The sequence below is a fragment of the Mus caroli genome, unplaced genomic scaffold (genome assembly GCF_978045245.1).
Source record: "Mus caroli unplaced genomic scaffold, Mus_caroli_1 scaffold_6, whole genome shotgun sequence".
Classification (NCBI taxonomy): domain Eukaryota; kingdom Metazoa; phylum Chordata; class Mammalia; order Rodentia; family Muridae; genus Mus; species Mus caroli.
Genome location: NW_028227261.1, coordinates 50,739,982 through 50,760,356, shown reverse-complemented (window position 1 = coordinate 50,760,356; position 20,375 = coordinate 50,739,982). Strand labels below are relative to the sequence as shown.

At 46.1% G+C, this 20,375-nt stretch overlaps 2 protein-coding genes across 5 annotated transcripts in view; one reads left to right on the top strand and one right to left on the bottom strand.

Annotated features, from left to right (window-relative positions):
• Positions 1-11,921, top strand: part of C8b (complement C8 beta chain) — a 43,726-nt gene extending 31,805 nt beyond the window's left edge. Inside the window, exons 10-12 of one of the 2 annotated variants that reach the window (XM_085839128.1) lie at positions 2,132-2,285; positions 3,135-3,203; positions 11,498-11,921. In XM_085839128.1, coding sequence (XP_085695254.1) covers positions 2,132-2,285; positions 3,135-3,203; positions 11,498-11,508 — 234 coding nt within the window. In that variant the 3' untranslated portion in view covers positions 11,509-11,921. Of the gene's footprint in view, positions 1-2,131; positions 2,286-3,134; positions 3,204-5,834; positions 6,156-11,497 lie in introns of those variants that run through there. The other variant, XM_029476215.2, reaches the window with a different exon arrangement.
• Positions 11,922-17,180: 5,259 nt separating this feature from the next.
• C8a (complement C8 alpha chain) overlaps positions 17,181-20,375 on the bottom strand; it is a 62,431-nt gene continuing 59,236 nt past the window's right edge. For all 3 annotated transcript variants that reach the window (XM_085839127.1, XM_085839126.1, XM_021159829.3), the window contains exon 11: positions 17,181-19,209. In XM_085839127.1, the coding sequence (XP_085695253.1) occupies positions 19,058-19,209 (152 nt within the window). In that variant the 3' untranslated portion in view covers positions 17,181-19,057. The remainder of the gene's footprint in view (positions 19,210-20,375) is intronic.

Genomic DNA, 20,375 nt, shown 5'->3' with positions numbered 1-20,375 from the left:
TCCCGAGACGCTTGTATTAGTAACCATCCTAAACTAGGAGGGGAAACAGGCTTTCGACTCCACACCTGATAGTACCAGGATTTTCATCTCAGAGTTCTTGTTTGTTTGTGTGTGTGTTTGTTTGTGCTTTAATGAATCACGTGACCACCTGGAGCTTTTCCTCACCTGACAATTGCACCAGTCATCACCGCGTTGTGAGGCCAGAAGCGCATCACCTTCTGAGGTGCACTCTATGTAAGGTGTTTATTCAGATGTGGCTGCCAGCTAGCGCTATGTCTTGGTAGGAAAACGCCATGGTGGTTAAAGTAGGTCTTTCGAGGAGCTCAGAGCAAAAGCCAAAAGCTGACTGTTGAGAACCTTGTCAAGTTCCCCTCCTTTTACCCTCCCCCAGGTGGGACCAGCAGGCTGGTCTCTCTGAAAACAGCCTCTGGATCAATTCATTGACCACAGACCGGTGAGACAATGGGACCTCCAAGGGGCCTTGCTTTGCCCACTGGAGCGAAGGTCAGCATCAGATGCATTAAGAAATGGAAGCAATTTTCTTCCCACTGGAGGCTTCTATTAGGCATGATTGCCTGCATTTAGACAGACCCTAAACTCTCCAGGGCTGAATTAGGACAGGATCACAAACAAAATCTGGAGAGGAACCAGGCCCTGGATCTGCATCCCTAAGAGGAACAGACACAGCAAAACAGCTGGCGGGCCCTGGTTCTTCTCACCCATAGATGTATAGCCACTGATGCGCATGCACAGAGTGACCAGCAACTGCGGTTTCCGGTTTCCGGTTTCCGCTTGTTCTTTTCTAACTCTTGCCGTGTCTCCCATACACACCGCATCGCTCTGACCCTCTTCAGCCAGCCATCCTCTTTACCCTTAACGTGAGGCTGTGTCCAAAGATAAGAGTGAGCAGCTCCAAGCCTCTCTCCCCAGCGAGCTTACTATCAAATCAGAGAAGAAAATGGAGACTTCGCGTGAAAAAGTTTAAGGATTATAAAGGAACATTTGGAAAGCAGAATATTTTCAAGTGAATAGTGCAGAGGCCACTGAGGGAAGGGACTGTGAGCCTTGGGGTGAGGCTTCCTGGAGGGAGCTTCTCATAACATGTGAGTGACTCTCATAAAACTGGAGGGTGATGATGCAGGGACAGCAATCCGAAAGTAAGCCGAAGAGCTGCCAACTGATCACCTTCCAGATGATCCACATGAAGGCAGATGAGCCCCTTCCTACCACAGCCCTCCCTGTCCCTCCTGCTCCTCCCGCCCCTCCCCGCACCTGCTCCTCTCATCTGGTTTGGTTTGGTTGTTACTCTGTGTGAAACCCTGTGGTACAGAAACCATGTGCCTTGACCCACTGTGGGGCTGGGGCTGACTAAACCTATCATGAATTGAAAATATCAAGGCAGAAATGCATTTGGCCTGCCATACCTGTGGAACACCGCTTGGCGGCATGGGAGATTTATGCCTCACGTGATGGAGGAGCTGCCTGGGCCAGATCCCCCAGCACTGGCTGCAGTACAGTACATTTTTTGTTTGTTTGTTTTGTTTTGTTGTTTTTTTGAGACAGGGTTTCTCTGTGCAATCCTAGCTGTACTGGAACTCACTCTGTAGACCAGGCTGGCCTCGAACTCAGAGATCTGCCTGTCTCTGCCTCCCAAGTGCTGGGATTAAAGGTGTGCGCTCCCACGCCCGGTAGTACAGTACTCTTGACAGAACCTATCACTAGCCTGGGAAGTTCACAATACACTTCAACTAAAGAGGAATCACTTTCTTGCCTTCTTGCGGTTGAGAGATCTCAAGTCAGAGACTGTCTGTAAGCCACTAGTTTACACTAGTGTCTGCCTCTGGCTTCGGAAGTCCCTAGGAATAGATTCTCACATTACAGTTATTTTAGATTCATATCTAGCACTTAGTAGGTATTCGTTGTTAGTTGAATTGAGTTTGAACAGGTGAACTTGTATCTCCCAGGTTGGGGAGGCAGAGAGGAGGGCAACTAGCTGCATGCTGTATGTAGCATTTGTCCTGTTCTGGGTGTATCCTCCTGCATTTTCTGTGCACTGCCCTCTCCAACTGTCCTTCCCCTGTAGCTTTGCTTTGGCCTCTAGGTGATGTGTGTTTTGTCTCTTCTGTCCCAGGCTGAGCCCCTGTATGAGCTTGTGACAGCCACAGACTTTGCATACTCCAGCACAATGAAGCAGAACTTAAAGAAGGCACTAGAAGAATTCCAGAGGGAGGTCAGCTCCTGCCGCTGTGCTCCTTGCAGAGGGAATGGAGTCCCTGTCCTGAAAGGTACCACTTTTCAGAACTCTGGGGTTCTTTGTGGAAGGCATCATCTGCAGGGATGCCGACTCTAGGGCAACTCTTTACCCACTTTTACTTCCTAAGAAATCAGAAAGGTGGCAGCTGGGGGACTCTGCTCTGGTTGTCAGGGTACCTAGACTCCAGCCTCAGGGGTCCTCAGGGGTAGCATTTAGCTGAAGCTTGGAGCTGTGGGCATGATGGTCAATTCACAGGAAGTAGGATCAGCTCAGCGGCTCAGAGTTTGGGTCTAGGATTACCGTAGTGTTTCTTGCTTTGCAAGAAATTTAGAACTTAGCAGCTGGTGTCTACCAGCTTGTAGAATAGAGTCATGGGGTAATATGGAGTCAGATGAGGACATTCACAGAATCTGTCCTGAGGAGACAGTCTTCATGATCAGATGAGAGATAGTCCACGGCGGCAGATTCCTGGTATATAGAAGTACTTCTAAAGGTTCAGAACTTGACAAAGGTAGATGGGGCAAGACTCAAATAGTGGGGAATCTCCCTAAAGGAGCTTAAGCAGAGACTAGACTATTACTTGTGGTAAGAGATGGCTGGCCTCAGGGACTGCCAAGGCAGCATCTGATCCTGGAAGCATGTAAGTGTGAGTCAAAGATCAACTATGGAGCAATTTTCTCAATGGTACCATATAATTCTCATAATGGCAATGAACACCCTTCCTGCCCAGGAAAGGAGCAGCTCTTGCCCGCACATTCGATAACATCCCACTCACGGTTTTTGTTCCCATTCTACCAGATGGAAACACAGGTGCTTGAGGTTGAGCTCTTGGGTTCTGCTTTCCCAGGGTGTGATCATGCTCTCTGCCTGTTTTTCTCAGGATCCCGCTGTGAGTGCATCTGTCCTGGTGGCTTCCAAGGCACAGCCTGTGAGGTTACCTATCGGAAAGGTAATGAATCTACCAGAGTTAGTTGACTAAACACACCCTGGAAAATGTCTGAAAAGAACAAATGGCCTTGAAGGCTGTCATTATGATGCTCAGGATCCCGCCTGGGTTTTTTTTTTTTTTTTTAATCACTTCTTCCCTTGGGAATGCACCATCGTGTAGGACTGTTCATGTGTGACATTCCCAAGCCATCTCAGATTGTGGTGGGAGCTTATGTCCTTTGCCCAGGTGACTGGGTTCCTGAAAGGAAAGCTGGGGATGGGTGAGAAGGACAGCAAAAGAAATAATGAGCCAAGACAAAGTTCTCTGATCAAGGCTCAATGTTTACTTTTTGAGTCTGAACTTAAAAGGGGGGAACACATCCCCCACTATGCCAAGATCTCCTGGCTTGTCAGGATCACATTAGGAGAACAAGCTCAGGCTGCTCAGCGAGTAGTAGCTTCTTGCAGGAAGCTGCAGATGTGGCAGACAATAGACTTTACCTAGTTGGGAAGACTCCACCCTAGGTGGGCTAGCCAGCTGTGGCAAAAACAAGGTCTGATTTAGCCCGCTCAAGGCTGGGGAGGGCACATTGTATTATCTAACCCAAATCCAGTGTGTGTGTGTGTGTGTGTGTGTGTGTGTCCCCTAGGTAGAAATTCCTATAACACTCCCTACCCCCTCAGTGGCATTAGTCAATTCCTTTTGAAGATATGTACACATAATGTTTTTCATGCTGTTTTTCCTCCCCTCATTCTGTAAGTAATGCCATATGCCTTTGACATCTGCAACTCCATGACTAAGGTGTGGTTGTTTCTCAGTGATAGATAGATAGATGGATAGATAGATAGATAGATACATCATACATACTTACGTACGTACATACGTACATAGATGATAGACATCTAATAAAAGAAAGGCTAATAAAACTTTCCTTTGTACTCTCAAATTCTTTGCCCACTTTGTCATCTAAGAATTGTCAGACTCCCATACCTCTTTCATTTTTATTCCTTCCCATAACCTTTTGGTGGCCTCCTTAAATGAATCTAATACATCTGATAAAACATTAGGGCATTCTCTATGCACCTCACTGTGCAGTGGGCCCCTTGGCTGGGTTCTTGAATTCAGCTCGAATCAGAGCTCATCACTGTCATTTAATAACTTTAGGTTGAACAAGACCTTGCCCTCTCTTGGCCGTGACGTGGACATGATCCTGTTTACTGCTCACACACCTGAGTTTATAGTGAGGCATATAAATCATTTAAAATGATGGCTGATAAACTGGAAGGGCAAAATAAGCACTAACTGCTTTGTTTTGGATTTATTATTTGTATTTTAGACATAGAAAATAATTTATTCTTTACAACAAGCCCATGAAGACAGTACTGGTGATAGCCCCATTATACAGATAAAGAAGCTAAAGATCAGTGGGTCACATTTCAGAGTGAAAGCAGAAACCCAGGTCCAGGTTAGCAAACATGGCTGACTGCACAGCCTTTAAGCATGTCCTTCTATATCATGGTTGGCTTTGTTATCTCCTCTTGCACCTCACCCAGATCTTGGAGAGTGACCTGCTCAGAGTGTAGGATCACAAGACCACAGTGTTCCCACAGTGTTTCTGTTTAGAAGAGACCTTGGAAACTGTCCACGTTAGCTCTTTCGTTTTGCACCTATTTATCACAGGGAAACAGTTATTCCACAGCCTTATCTATGACCAAAGCCAATCCTTAATAGACAACAAGCATCAAGGCATAGAGTGGATGTGCTATTCACCTCATTTAAAATGTCCCACTCTCACAGTAGATAACATAGCCCTCATGCATGAGAAACTATCCAGTATCTTAATGTGTCTAATCTGTAAGCCATTCATTTGCCCATCCCCCTCCTACATACTCATCTACCCTTCCATCCATCTGTCCATGCCTCTGTCCACCCACCTACCAATTCACCATCTACCAAACCATCTATCCACCAACATGTTTACCCATCCATCCATCTATCTATCCACCCACCTAGTCACATATTCATTTATTCATTCACCCACCCACCCACCCATCCATCCTCTCACCACTCATACATGCATCTATGTGCCCACTCACCTACCCATCCGTCCACCCACCCGCCCATTCATCTTCCTGCCAGCCATTGCTTATTTGCAGGAGGCCTGCTGTTTGCCGGCCTAGTTGTTGAGATTCATTACGAGCAAATCAGGTATGGTCCTTGTCATCACAAAGGTTGTGGTGTAACAAGACTAAGGCTATGTAAATTATTCCATAAACACATTTAAAATTTCTATGCAACAATTGCTACAAGTGCTCCGAGAGCTTAGAATACAGGGATGTGATGAAGAGGTAAGGACGGCAGGCTTCTGTGAAGAAATACAAGTTTACTGAGATCTAAAGGACTAATTGGATTGACGATGTTAGGGGAAAGGGAAGAGCACCCTGGGCAAGGAATAGTTGTAGAATGTGGAAGTATTCTATGCGAGGAGAGAATGAAGAAAACAATGACAAGAGAAAAAAGACCCTTGTTTAAAGGGAGATATCAGAGATTCAGATTCCAGAAGCCTATTGGCGTCTTTGCCCAATCCTATACCACCTCTAGGACAAGAGAGTATAAGAACTAGTTCACATCCACTTTCCTTCTTTCTTACAGACATCCCCATAGATGGGAAGTGGAGTTGCTGGTCTGACTGGTCTGCATGCTCTGGAGGACACAAAACAAGACAAAGGCAGTGCAACAATCCAGCCCCTCACAGAGGAGGCAGCCCCTGTTCGGGTCCTGCTTCCGAAACACTCAACTGTTAAAGGAGATCCTACGTGAACTCCAACCCTCACACACTTAGCCAGGCTTCCAGTACACCAGCTCCCACCCAGGGCTGTCACAACAAAACCCAATGCCACTCTGCCCTTTAAAAAGATTTGTTTGATGAGTGCGTGATAATTTGAGTAAACAGTGGATTGAGCAAAACCCTAAGTCCTTGCATGGTGAACCTCCCTTTGCACGCTCTGCACTTTTGTTACGTCCACAAGGTCTGGGAGCCAAAAACTCTCTTGGTCACCATGTAGTGACAAAGACACATAGTAGGTGTTGAATAATGAAACAGTACATTGATAAGTTGTTCATCCCTTGGTAAGCACAGAGTCGTCTTCAGTAATGAAGACAGCCAATCTCTATGAAATGATCTCTGTGTGGCACCAATCAATCCCTATGACAACCTTGCAAGACAAATATATGGGATACAGGCTTGGGGCCATATAGTGACTTGTTCCAGGTCACCATACCATTTAGAAAATGTCAGAACTGTGCTACAAACAAGGCTCTGGAATCTAGCGGGGGGGGGGGGGGGGGGCGGGGGGGTCTCCTTTTCTGAATGAGTCTGTAGTTAGCAGAGAACTGTTCCTGAAATAAAATGCAGCAGAAAGCTGTGTGTCTTTCTGTGAGGGGGTTGGTGTGCAGGTATGTGTGCATGTGTGCATAGATGTGTGTTCTTGTGCCTAGTCAGGAGAGTGGCTTTGGGTCCCCTTAGCTTCTTTGATGCTGAGCAGAGGAAGCAAAGCATATAGGAACAGTCATCAAGGGCCAGACCTGAATGGTGATCAATAAGAGAGCATGACTGCGAGCCAAGGAAAACTGATCACTCCAGTAGAAAAGATTTACAAAGGAAAGGGAAGATCATAGTGTCTGGGCAACAGGTCAGAGGACTCTTGGCTGTGTGGTAGTATGTACTGCCATCCCATATTCCCTCCTCTGAGGGACTGATTGTCTGCACACTCCACTTAGCTCATTGAGCTTTGGTGCAAATACTACTGGCGGGGATGAGAACTAAAAGAGGCCAGCAGAATGACTACTGATATCCGGGCTATCAATATCTTTTTATTATTAGTTTTTTAATTACTAAGTGGTTAAAGCTCCGTGGTTTTCATACATTCCTTTTTTCCATTGTTTTGTTTGCCCATGGGCACATCTCCCTGATGGAGGAACTTGAATGAGTTTATTCCTGGAATAAATCAGATGTGGAAAAGCAGTTTGTTACGGGTAATTTTTGGGTCATCAGACTCATTTGCAATCAACTGTTTTCAGGCAAGATACCTGCTTTGCATCTGTAGCAGCTGGATTTGAGAGCTCAACACATCCACAGTACTGAGGCTTCTCTCCAAGCCTGGCCAGCTCTCTCCAGCAGAGTCAATAGAAAACTGGGAGTAGCTGAGGATTCACTGCCTGGGGCAGTGGCAGGCAGCAGAGCAGCTCTGTCTGCCTTTCTGCATCCCCTGTACCCTGCAATCGAACTGACGGGTCTGGACCCTTGTTTAGTTTAATATTATTGCTTTGCTGTCTGCTGTTATTTCAACAGGATAATGCAATAATGTTTTATCTCTTTCATTATACGGAGGCAGTATAATTTTCTTGAGTTATAATCTATCTTCTTTTAAGATTCCCCCGAGACAGGGAAGAGCCACTCTGTCTTTGGTTGACGGGAGGCTCCCAGGAAGCTGACAGTAGCACATCGAGGCGAGCACCGCCAAATTAAATTCTGAATCTCAATCACAGCCACCGCTTCTAATGGGAGATTTGAGTTGATTATGGAGATGACAGCCCAGGTTCACATTTATTGCGTTTAGCAGAAATTGTTTATCCTATTAAATGTGGTCTTGAAGGAGAGACAATTGAATTGTGAAGCACCACTGAGTACCCGGGTGACGCCCAGGCACTGCTAAACTGTGTAATAATTATATTCTTATTTGTGGGCTGAACTTCCCCACGTGGCTCTTTCTACAAACAAATGCGCTTAGGAGGAGGTGGAAACGTAATGTAAGAATTAAACAAAATAAATGCAAACTGTACTCTAGGACTCTTGGCAACTGTGGCTCACCCCAGTGTACCTGGGCTGAGCTGAAGGATTCTTGTAGAGCCCAAACAGTGTGATTTAGCAGTGACCCTGGACTATGAGTACATGTACATCCCAAGTTACCTACGTGGGAGGGATGATCACGTCCAAGAGGAGGATTCTTAAAACGTCATGATCTCTTCTGCATGCTGAATGCCAGGATAGGAGGCTTTCCAGAGTGACCTTGGGCTAATAGCATAACTTCTGTGGGGATAATAACTGTTATAATTACTTTAACAATAATAATAATAATAGCTGCCAATTAGAAGGTTTTGCAGTTTATGAAGTCTTTAACCTGAATTATCCCATTTAATTTTTCTCTGAGTTTGATGGGATAGAATTTATGCGAGCCATAGATGACAGAGGAAGATCCTTAGCAAGAACTGGCCAACTGCAGCAAGCAAGAGGGGGGCTGCAGGGCCAGGACGGAGCTGCTGCAGGCCAGACTACAGGCAGAAGGGCCATCTCTGTCTTAAAAAGAAGACCCTGAAGCTGGGTGGTGGTGATGCACACCTTTAATCCCAGCACTTGGGAGGCAGAGGCAGGCTGATCTCTGAGTTCCAGGCAAGCCTGGTCTACAGAGGGAACTCCAGGACAACCAGGGCTACACAGAGAAACAATGATATTGTGATTCTCAAGCATTTATAGAAAATCTTTTGAGAGAGAGTGTGCTGGTGCAGAAAGCCTTTAGCAGCACCCTGGGGGACCTAAGTGCTTTCGTTGATGGAGAAACGCCCTGTCCCTGCATCCCCGTAGGATCTTACACACAGCAGCATGAACTTCTGCTCAACTCATCCTCCATGTGTCAGCTGTCTCTTTCTTCAGACAGTTGTTCCTGTGGGGTAAAGTTAAGCTACAGGGTTGGGTTAGAATGATTCCAAAGACCTGTAACATAGTCCTCCTCTTAGAAATATTAGAAGGTATCGGAAAACTTCATGTGGTAGAACATGATGGGAGTTTTTAGGTCACTGGGGCATGTCCTCAAATGGGTTGTAGGACCTAGCATCACCAACCATGACTGGGAACCAAAACAATCCTCTTCTTTCACTTTACAATCTCAGTAACAGTAACAGTACAGTAACAGAAAGCTGACCCATGGAGAATAGATGTTTTTCTCTATTGCTGTATCATCCTATACTTTGCTCATGGTAGCATTCAGCATAGTAATCTCTTTTAGAGAATGAAGACAGTGTCTGGCACTAGGGGATTGTCAATAAATATCATGTAAAATAATGGACTAGTGAAAAGGAGCAAGCTGGGCCAAGGGAAGGACTGCCCCATGCTGGTGAACAGCTTTATAGCCTTAGTGACCTGGTGAAAGACAATACTTCAGGCCCGGAAACCCCAAAGACAGACAGTTAAGCATCAATGAAAGATTGCCCTGTTCTGGAGCATCGTGCATTGTAAAAGAAAAGTGAAGCCCAGGAAGAGAAGATGTGGTGTTAGGAGGGTTGACAGGGTGAGTTCAGTCTGAAAGCCTGGTAAGGACAAAGGTCATAGGTAATAAAGCCCAATCTCCCTATTGGTGTGTATAGGGGTTGGGGATGGGTAGGAGATTAAATTGTCTTCCAATATTCTGACTCAAATTTCATATCCAAAGACAGCCTGGAAGGACAGTGGTCCCTCTGCCATCCATGTGGTGGATACCTTCTAGGCCCTGCTTCCTCTGCCATAGCAGATTAAGTCACACTTGTGTCCCCTTCTGATGTAAACCCTGACCTAGGTTATTTTTGTTTCATTTTGTTTCATTCCTCCTCCTCTTCTTCCTCCTCCTCCTCCTCTCCCTCCTGCCCCCTATGAGGCAGACAGGTTCTCAGGGAGCACAGGCTACATTTAAACTTACTGTGCAACCAAAGATGACCTTGAATTCCTCCTCTTCCCCCCACCTGGAATTACATGTGTGCTCCATCAGAATCCACTCCAGACTATTCTTTCACTTTTCAGTTTGTGGTGCTGCTGCTGATGTGCATGTGTGTTTGCCTACACCAATGCATGGCGTGCGTTTGTCAGTTTTCAAATCTCTATCACTCTTTTTCTTCTTAATTTCCATAGGCCCTGTCATTTGATCTGGAACTCCAGTTTGGGCTAGACTGGCTGACCATCAAGTCTCTAGAATCCTCCTGTCTCTGTCTCCTCCTGACCCATGCCAGGATTACAGATGTATACTGCCATACCCAGCTTTTATATGGGTGCTTGTAGTCCAAGTTCACAGTACTTACTAAGCCATCTCTATAGCCTCCAGTTTTCCTCATAGCTGAACTGCCCACATACAACCTAACAGCAGCATGATGGTCTTTGGGACACTCTGCTCAGTGAGTGTAGACATTTCCTCTTTGAATAACCTGTCTGTAGTTTTGGCAGGATTCTTACCTGAGGCATTCAAATGCTTAAGTGTCTGTTCATAGAGACAGAGGCATGATGTCATACCTCTTAGACAGAGCTAGAGACATTGAGGAGAGGCTTCGTAGTAGAATACTCCACAGACAAGCTCTGAAGCCAGTGCTGACTTCAGTGGCTGACTGCTCTATGGCCTTGAGCAAGCTCTGTACAATAGGATCCTCTTTCCCCTCACTTGTAAGAAGTGTGTGACACGTGTCGTTTGGGGCAATGTAGATGTCGTGTGAATCCCTAGACCTAGAAGAAGCCCTGGGTCCAGTAGGCCCTCTTTATTTAGATAAATCACTGCCAGGATCATTGTCAGGGATTCTCAAAATATCAGTAAGAAACCCATGCTGTTGGTTTTCACTTAGAACTGCCTTAAAAACATCTCAGTGCAAAACCCACTACAACATATGAGAATAAAAGGACACAGAATTGCTCAGCTCCTAGGGATATCTTAATAAAGGACATGGAGGCCTTTTCTCTCCCAAGCTCTGCATTATTAAGGGAAATGTAACAGCATAATAACTAATATTTGCAGAGACCATTACCGGTGACAAAGAACTTCACATTCCTAATCCAGGCCTAATCCTCTCAGTGCCTGCAAGAGGCAGATTTATTGTCTGCCTGTGACAGGTGACAGGACAACCTCAGAGAGACCAAGTGACTTTCCTGAGGCCATGCTGAAGAGGAAATTTAGGGGTTCTTTGGAAAGTTGGTGGTGTTTTGCTGGGGCAAACACATGAAAGTCTGTTTAGTGAAATGGACACAAGTGTGAAAGACTAAGGCCGACTCCAGAAGGAACATTTTGCTGAAGCCGACACAGGAGAGAAGATGTTCTGCTAAAGCATGCACATAAAAGGGCACATGACGAAGGATTCTTTGCTAACAACACATATGTATTGGTCCATCTTACACTGCATAGTTGAACTGCATTTGTCAGGAGTCCATAGAGAGAAGCTTAGCAAAAACAAAAACAAACAAACAAACAAAAAACCCAAAAAACAAAAAACTTCTGGTGGTGTACTGCAGTTTCTTGCCTCTTCCTCAGACTCAAGCTGACTGGATGTACGTGCTGAAGCAAGGCCCGTGGAGGACCCCTGATGTTTAGAGGGTATAAACAGGACTCCACAGAGTGACAGACGCTGAACTAGACTTGCTGGTACAGCTAGCTGTGTGACACTTGTGGGTCTCACACCTTCGATGATCTTCGCTTCCCTGAGAGAGGCAAAGCTAAGAACTTCTGGTGTCCTTCCTGCTGACTCCTGCCAAGGCTGAGAGCTGGCTGTCTCTGCTAGGTCATGTTGCTGCTGCTGCTAACCCAACTCTATGAAACTGGACTGCTGGTGTATAAGAGAAGCATTTGTGAATGGATTGAGCTGCCGCTGCTCACCCATGAACTGAACTGCCCATTTCCAGACAGCACAGATGAGAGTTGCTCCAAAGAACCTTTCTAAACAAGTTCACTTCCCCTTTCCCCATAGCCTTTCTTTTTCATCCCCTCTGATGGGTGGGGGGTTACAAGGGAGGTTAAAGTGTTTAAAAACCATCATTAAACATAGGCTTTGAAAAAAATTAAAGTTACACCACACAGCTCCAAAGCAGCCGGCACAGTCCAAGGCTGCTGAGGCTGCCCTGCATAGCCTTACAGTACAGGCGAAGCAGTCCCAGATTACTCGCAGGGAGGTCACCAATACCCACAGAGAAAGGACCCTGGCCTGCAACCCGGCAGTGCAGAGATCAAATGGACTAGGAGTCTATGCAGTAAACAGGGCAAGGAGACTGAAGACTATCATTTTCTTTACCCAAGTTATGTACCCTTTCTCCCCTAGAGTCCTCCATGCATGTGACAGATGCGATAGTTTTATGAGATGGCACATACAAAGGGAAGGCATCACCCACAAACACTTGGCATGAGGCGCATACTAAACTGACTTCGTATGCTCGGGTACTATACAAAAAGCACCCTGCCCATTCCCTGCCTCACTTGCCTGCCAACTGCTTCCTTGAGCATGCATTCTATAGAGAGAGAAGGGGGGGGGGGCATGGTCATGTGTGCAGAGGGCAATTCTTGGAGGATTTTCAGCAGGAGTCAAGTGTCTGGCCTGACACTGGCCTCGGAAGCAGAAGCAGGCACAGAGCCCGGGCACTCCCATTATCACCCCGGCAGCGGCTACCAGTTATCTCAAGTCCACACCTTGCAGCCCCAGGTGTCCCTCCATCCATCACTGGCCATTGTCTGAGATCCACTCAGCCTCCCCCACTGCCTCCTGCCCAGTGACTCCTTGTTAATAATCCGGTTTGTTCACATCCTCAAAACGATCTGATTCTGGCCCCTTTTCATCCCAAACACCATCCATCCATCAACTGCGGGCTCCACAGGCTTGGTTAGGAAAATGAGAGTGGGGGAGGGGGCCAAATAACAGATAAAACTTCTCCGTGTTATCTCTAAAGAAATAGAATGGATAAATAGATCTGTCAGACATGTATCATGCCACCTGACAGCCAAGTCTATTTGTTAAAAACAGGTTAGGATGGGAGGATTTATCTCACGCTTTAAGCTGTTAATACAGGAAGGAGACATATTTTTCTTTATCTCTTCAGGGGAAGGGGGGAAATCCCAAGGCCATGAATAAGGGACTTTTAATTTGATTTGATAGAGTTTCTCTCACTAAGGTGGAAAGGGGTGAGCTTGCTCTTTAATTTGTGCCTCTGGGATGCTATGGGCTTGGCTGTCCTCTAATGCTTTGTGAAGGTCATGGGATCCAGGAATCCTGCTCAGTGTCTTGCTCTCACGGTCTTTCTTACAAGTTTTGACAGCCAAACACCAAGGCCATGTTGACTTTGGTCATTGGTATCAAAGAACAAGAGGAAAATGGAGAGGTATGTCTTAGCTGTTGGGGTTCTAAAAAGCGAGGGGAAATAAAAGTCCCCATCTGTTATGGAAGTCAGTAGATGGGACAGACAGGCAAGCTATAGTCATAGGATGTGGAACATGCAGGAAGACAGCCACTCAGGGACATATTCTTGTTGAGCTGTGGATACTTAGGAATAGCTGGATTGGCTTTCTGGGAAAGGAACTTAAGCCATGTCCAAAGAATGATGGGAGGGGAGGGGAGCTAGGGTTAGAGGCACACTTGGGAACTAGTCATGGAGGGCTTTTTCCATTATGTCAAGGACAGTAGTAGGGTTTTGAAACAATGGTTTTAAGGATAACTGTGTGATACAATGAAGGCACAGTATGCACAGGCCTTAGATTAGAAAGCATGCTATGAATGCGGCCATTATAATTACCGAGCACAGAAACCCCAGAGAGACAGCTGGCAAAGGCTATGAGATGCAGCACATGGTCTCCTAGAAATGCTCATGACCACACTGGGGCTCACACTCACTATCACCCGCTTGAGAAGAACACACGTCACCCCAGAGCTAATAGAACACCCGTGCCTGTGTCATCCCCTTCCTGTGATACGTGTTGCTTTTCTGACTTTCACTTTTTTCCAGGGCTCAGCTGGCTGTCTGGCTTCCAGATGTCTTCCCTGATTCCTAGACTAGACTTTCTTTATTCCCCTCTGGGCTTCTTCCCAATGAAGGACACATTGCAATTGTCTATGGGTCTCCTCTGTCAGACTCCAAGTCCTTGTACTGATGGGCCTGTAGCTTAGTACCTCCAGCATCCAGCGGTGGCCTGGGCGCCAGGTATCACTGGGAATTAGCCTGATATTTTCTTTTCTTTTTTTTTTCTGTTTCTCTTTTCTTTTAAAATTTATTTTTATTGTTGTTGTCATTAGATTTTCTGAGGAAAAGACCACTAGCCAAGGACTGTAGTCACCTCCAACAGCTGGAGATGCCCAGAATAGTTTGACCGCTGTGTCTTGTAGGAGAAACATAGCCCTGGTGGTTTTATCCATATGTTTAGGTATGAGTGTATTGATAACCTTTTTTTTTTCTTAAAATATTCAATGTATGTGGTACTGTGTTATAAAACGTTTTCATACATGTATAGTATATGAAGCATGCTCCTACATACTCCCCTGCCCTTTCTTACCCTTTCCTCTCTTGTTAGTCCTCATTGTCTCCTAGACAATTTTACTTCTCCATTTTACAACAATGATTATTGTAATTTGTGTGTATGACCGGCACATTCATGCAGTGCTCGCAGAAGCCAGAAGAGAGTGTTAGGTTGCTGTAGGTGGAGTTATGGGCAGTTGTGAGTTACCTATCGTGGATGCTGGGAACCAAACCTAGGTCCTCTGGAAGAGCAAGCAATAAATAGCCCTAACCACTCTAGGCCCTCACTTCTACATTTGTGCCATATATACAAACATGATTTTATGAACCTATGTAAAATCCAGTAACCATCAGTGAGAAAAAAATTATTCTTTGAGACTGACTGAGTTTAATTAATATGATTATCTGCGGCTGCATCCACCTTCCCCCCTCCCCCCAACAACATTATTTCATTCTTTAGGGCTGGCAATCATTTTCTTCATGCATTCCTCTGCTTTTAGAAACCTAGGTGTGTTCGGCAACTTAGCCGCTGTAATTACAGCTATAATAACCAATTAACTTTATTTATATTAGTGAGACCTCTTTCAAGCTTCAGGCCCTCACAATATTAAGACAATAAATTTGTATTACTATAAAAAATAGATTTTCTTTGAGATAATAACTGCTCCTAACCTAGGCTGGTCCTGAACATGCTATGTAGTTGCGCTTCTGTTCCTCCTGTCCCTACCTCCCAGTTTATATTATAATGTGGTGGTATGAATAAGAATGGTCTTAATAGGCTCAAATATTTGAATGCCTAGGGAGTGGCACTGTTTGCAAGGACTAGGAGGTGTGGCCGTGTTGAAGTGTGCGTGGCCTTCTTGGAGTAGGCTTGTCCTTGTTGGAGGAAGTGTGTCACTGTGAGTGAGCTCTGGGGTTTCAGAAGCCCAAGCCAGGGCCAGGGACTCTTTCTTCCTGCTCCCTGTGGATCATATATAGAACTTGCACCTACCATGCTTCCATGCTCCCTGCCATGACAATAATGAACTAAACCTTTGAAACTGTAAGCAACTCTCCTTTTTTAAACAAGATTTGCCATGGTCATGGTGTCACTTCACAGCAATAGAACACTGACTAAGACATGTAGTGAAGATTGAACTTAGTAATTCCTATGTGCTAGCCTAGCATTCTATTAACTGAGCCCCATTCCTAGCCTAGCCTGCTTATGACTGAAGTGGATAGGTAGCCGTGGAGCCTGCCTTCCTGGCAATGAAATGCTGGGCTGTTTTTCTGGCATCATCTTCCCTTCCCTGTAAGGCACAGGGGCTTTGCTGAGGCATCCCTCGTTTCTGCAGCATGGCTTTTGAAGCCTGCCCTTTCTCTCTGTCCATCTTCTCCTCCTAAAGGCATGCCACTCCAGAGAGATCCACTGAGTGTGCGACTCTTTAGATCTTCCTCTCGGAGAAGGAAAAGAAGAAAGCCTCTCTCCTCGCTGCCTTTCTCTCTTTCGTTAATTTACTTTTCAAAAGACACACTGTCAAGCTGAAGGGTATATCTTTAAGCCATGTGTTTACACCCCACTCCCTATAAAACCTGAGATTATAGATCTTCTTAAAGGACCTAGAGGGAAGTGTACTGGGAGAGGTGTATGTTTTGTAGAGGTGAACCACTGCTGGGAAGGAGAGACTGATGTGGTAAAAGATTGCCACAGCTGCTTTATTTTAATGTCTGATGCTACTGGGGGAAGAGTTCTGTGTTTTGCTGGTGGTCTGGGCTCAGGTGTGATCCTTTAGTCCAGGGGAACTCAACCTTCCTCATGCTGTGACCTTTTAATACAATCCCTCATGTTGTGGTGACCCTCAACCATAAAACTGTTTTTGTGCTAATTCACAGCTGTAATTTTGCTACTGTTATGAATCAGAATGTAAATATGATATGCTGATATACAAGCCGCCCCCAGAGGGGTTACCACCCACTAGTTGAGAATCGATGCTTCAGCCTCTTCTTCCAAATTTCCTATCTTGTTCCCAGGTTTCCCACCCTTGACAAGGATCCCTATATTATCATCTCCTCCCTGCCTTGAGCACCACAGACTACCATGCAGAGCCCTCCAGTCACAGACCGAACAGAGCTGGGCGGTAGGTTGAGGGGTTGTGGGTAGTAAGGAAGTGCTTGAAGTAGTGCATGGCATATCTGACCCACAGCTCTGACCCACGAGACTTAGTTTCCTTAACTGTGGAATAGACCTCACAAAGCAAGCCTTTAGAGGTCCTCGGGAAGCCTACATCAAATAGCAAAGCTCAAGTGCTCTGCCCCCGGCCCTCTGTGTGCCATGCACCCCATTTCTTGTGGGCAGATAACGACTCATTCTCTTTCCGTGGTGTTCAACCTTGCCTGTGCTTGGAATTGCCAAGGGAGCACTGAAGACTGCTGATGGCTGACGACAGCCCCCAGTGATTCAGATTTAACTGGTCTGGGATGCAGCTTCTGGACAGGAGGTTTGTGAAATTCCCCCAGGTTATTCTCATGGGCAGCCAAGGTTGGGCGCTCCAGAACTACTGTTTAGAGCAAGATAGAAAGTCCTTAGCAGTCGCCTGCTTGGCCTCCTCCACCTGGCCTCAAGTCACTGGCTAGCAAGTAGCTGCTAATAAATTACCAAGTCACTAATCTAAGCAAACTATGAATGTAAATTAACTCCAAAGGGGAAGAGCTACATTCACAAGATAGAAAGCAAGAACGGAGTCTTTTCTTTCTTTCAGATAGAAGAGCCAAGTTTATTTAGGTAAATCTCTGAATCACATTTTAACAATGGGAATAACAATAATGATGCTAATAATTTGCCATGTGGCATGCACTGGAACGCGTTTCATACACAAGTCTTTCTTTGTCTTTCATCATTTTTCCCAGTCCCCACGTCCAACACGTACACACCTGCACGTTCCCCTTCCCCACGTTCTTTCTCACTGTCAGGTTTTGTATCAGGCTGGATTTCTTTTTTCAAAAGTCTCCTCCGTGTTGATCTGTTAAAAAGTCCATTCAGGTTCAGATAGGTGCCGTGCTTGCTGCCTCTGATATATATATAACGTGTGCAGACTGCATTCTCTGACTTGTCCTCCCTCAGCAGTCACTTGGATGCTACATATGTTGATGTTAATAATTTACTCCCAGTGGCCCAAGAGCCTCCTCTTTTTTGTGTAGACAGTTGGCCATCTGTTTCTGAAGGCTTCATATCTACATAGTCTATCAACTTCGAAGAGAAGCCAGGGATAAACCTGGGCTGTTGATTTATCTAGTTTTATGTCGGTGTGACACATTTTGGAAGGGGGAACTTCAGTTAAGGAAAAAAAAACAAAAACAAAAACAAAAACAAAAAACACTAGACTGGCCTCTGAGCAAGTCTGTAGTATGTTTTTTTAAAAAATTAGTGATTGATGTTGGAGGGCTCAGCTCACTCTGGGTGTTGCTGTCCCTGGGCAGGTGGTACTGGGTGATCCAAGAGAGCAGGCTGAGAAAACCATGAGGAGGAAGTCGGCCAGCAGTACCCCTCCATGATCGCTGCTTCGGTTCCTGCCTCCAGGTTCCTGCCTTGAATTCCTGCCCTGACTTCCCTTCATGCTAGACTGTGAGTGAGGCATGCAAGCTGAAGTTATTCTTTTCTCCCCAGTTGCTTTTGCTTGTGATGTTTTCTCATAGCAACAGAGACCCTAATTAGGTCACTTGGCAACTGTGATGAACATGTACATGGTTTAGAGTGCACTGGAACACTAGGCTGGCTGGGGTGACTGGCTCTTTTCGGGAAGGTCAGGGAATGGACGTTGATCTTTATTGATTGACCCTTCCAAGTCCACCCACAGCTCTGGGAGGTTGACTAATACAGACCTCACCCATGAACTGACTCTTGGTCTGTCTGCTTGTCCAGCAACCATTGCTGTTAAACTCCCCTACCCTCTGCAGTGCATAGCCTTAGCATCTGAAGATACTGTGCTGAATAAAACCAGGCCACTTTCTGTCTTCAAATTTGATTGCTTACCACGAAGAGAATCACAGGAGATGGTCTGGGGTCTGAATGCTGGGATCTCTAAGTTCTCCACATGGAAGTCCTCTACCCAGTGTGGAAAGAGGAGGCTGGACTTTGAGAGATGACAAAGTCATAAAGGCAAGGTTCTCATGAGTAGGACTAGTGCCCTTACAAAAGAGGCCCTAGAGGCCCCTCTGCCATGTGATAACGTAACAAAAGGACATATATAAAATGGAGCACAGCCTCTCCAGACCCTAGACCCTCTGGAACCTTCATCTCTCAGTATATGCTTCCAGAATTGTGAGGAATACATCCTGATGTATCTAAACCACAGCCCGCTTACTGCTAAGCATCCTGAATAGAATAGGGTAGAAAGGTGGTTCTGGGAAGTAAAGGGTAACAACTCCCTGGAACAAGAAGGCAACTTTAGAGCCAAGTTATTGATAGAGGCTAAGAATTAAGACTAGAAAAAAAATCATGAGTATATTGAGAGAATAGCCTTTGTGGGTTTGCATTTACTCAGAGCAGCAAGCAGTCCTAACCAGCAACCAGGACAGGTAACAGCATCTGCAGCCTCCTTCCCCAGTCTGCATCCAGAGGTACTCAGCAGGCCTGGGTCTGCAGGTTCCTCCCTAGGCATGGGGTACCTCCATTCTTGGGTGGTGGGTTGTTGCACTGTCTCCTCCTCTCCTGGAAACCTCCTCTGCACCCTGACCAGGAACTCCAGCAGCTCCAGTGGCCAGCGGCTTTGATGTCTGCAGGAAAACATGCCAGGGGAGGAGGCAGTTAGTGTAGAAGCAGCTGGCTGGGGATGTGGGGCCAGAGGCCACCTTGTGGCTCCAGAATGGTCTACAGTCCTTCCTTGGGGAAATGCCCTGGGTAGCAAACCAAGACCTCTGTGCTTGCAGCCTCACTGTTAATTTGAAACTCTGGACAGAGTGAAAGAAAGAAAGAAAGAAAAAACAATAAGCCACTTGGGAGTCCATCTCATGAAACTGGAATCCATGGTTGCATGGAAGACAGAGAGCAGAGCAAGGCAGGAAGGATTCTCCTCTGGGAGAACAATCCCAAGTCTTTGGAGGCTGTAAGGAATAGAACCATGAGCGCCCTGCAGATCCAAGGCAGAGGTCTAGTTAGAGATCTCTGTAGCAGATTGCTGAGGTTCAGTTTGTAAGTTTCTAATCCAAACCCTTCAGAACCTGACAGTGGGTCCTGGGGAATGACAGATTGTCTGTGCAGAACTTCTAAACGCTCGCACTGGAACAGAGCACACAGAACCGGACCCAGGGCTGCCGGCTCACTTCCCTGGCTGTGCCTCTCCCTGCACGAAAGTTAAGGTTTGGTGCTATGAGAAGCGTGAACTAATCCAATGGGGACTGTTCATCACTTCCTATCCCCACTTCCTTTTCCTAATGAAATCTTCCATGCACCCCACATCTAATTCAGTTGAAAGTGGAGCAATTCCATTGAAGTTAGGGTGACTACCAGGCTCACCCTCCTCCCCTGGGGGCGATCCTAGCACCCTAGGGCTCCTCAGATCTCACTGTGAACATCATTGGATTAGATTATCTCCAAGTCCCTTCTGGCACTGTAATTATACTCCCTGATGGGGCAGCCACAGCAGGATTCTTAGTCTCTATTTTCCCCACCTCTGTGACTCTGTCCCTGTTGGCAAAGGTCTGCTAGGAAAACTCCCAGGGACTCTAATGGGTTTTGGTGGAAGCTGACAGATTTTTCTGCCTTAGCTGTCCTTGCCAGTTTAATCTCTGTCAGGCTGAACATTCTGTAAGGTGGCCATGAGGCCACCTGATGTCCACACCCTGCTTGGAGGTGCAATGCTGGCAGTTAGCTGAATGTACGGGAAATGAATGCAGAAGGATTGCGACTTTGAATACAGCTCCTAGTCCCCCACTCTCACCCA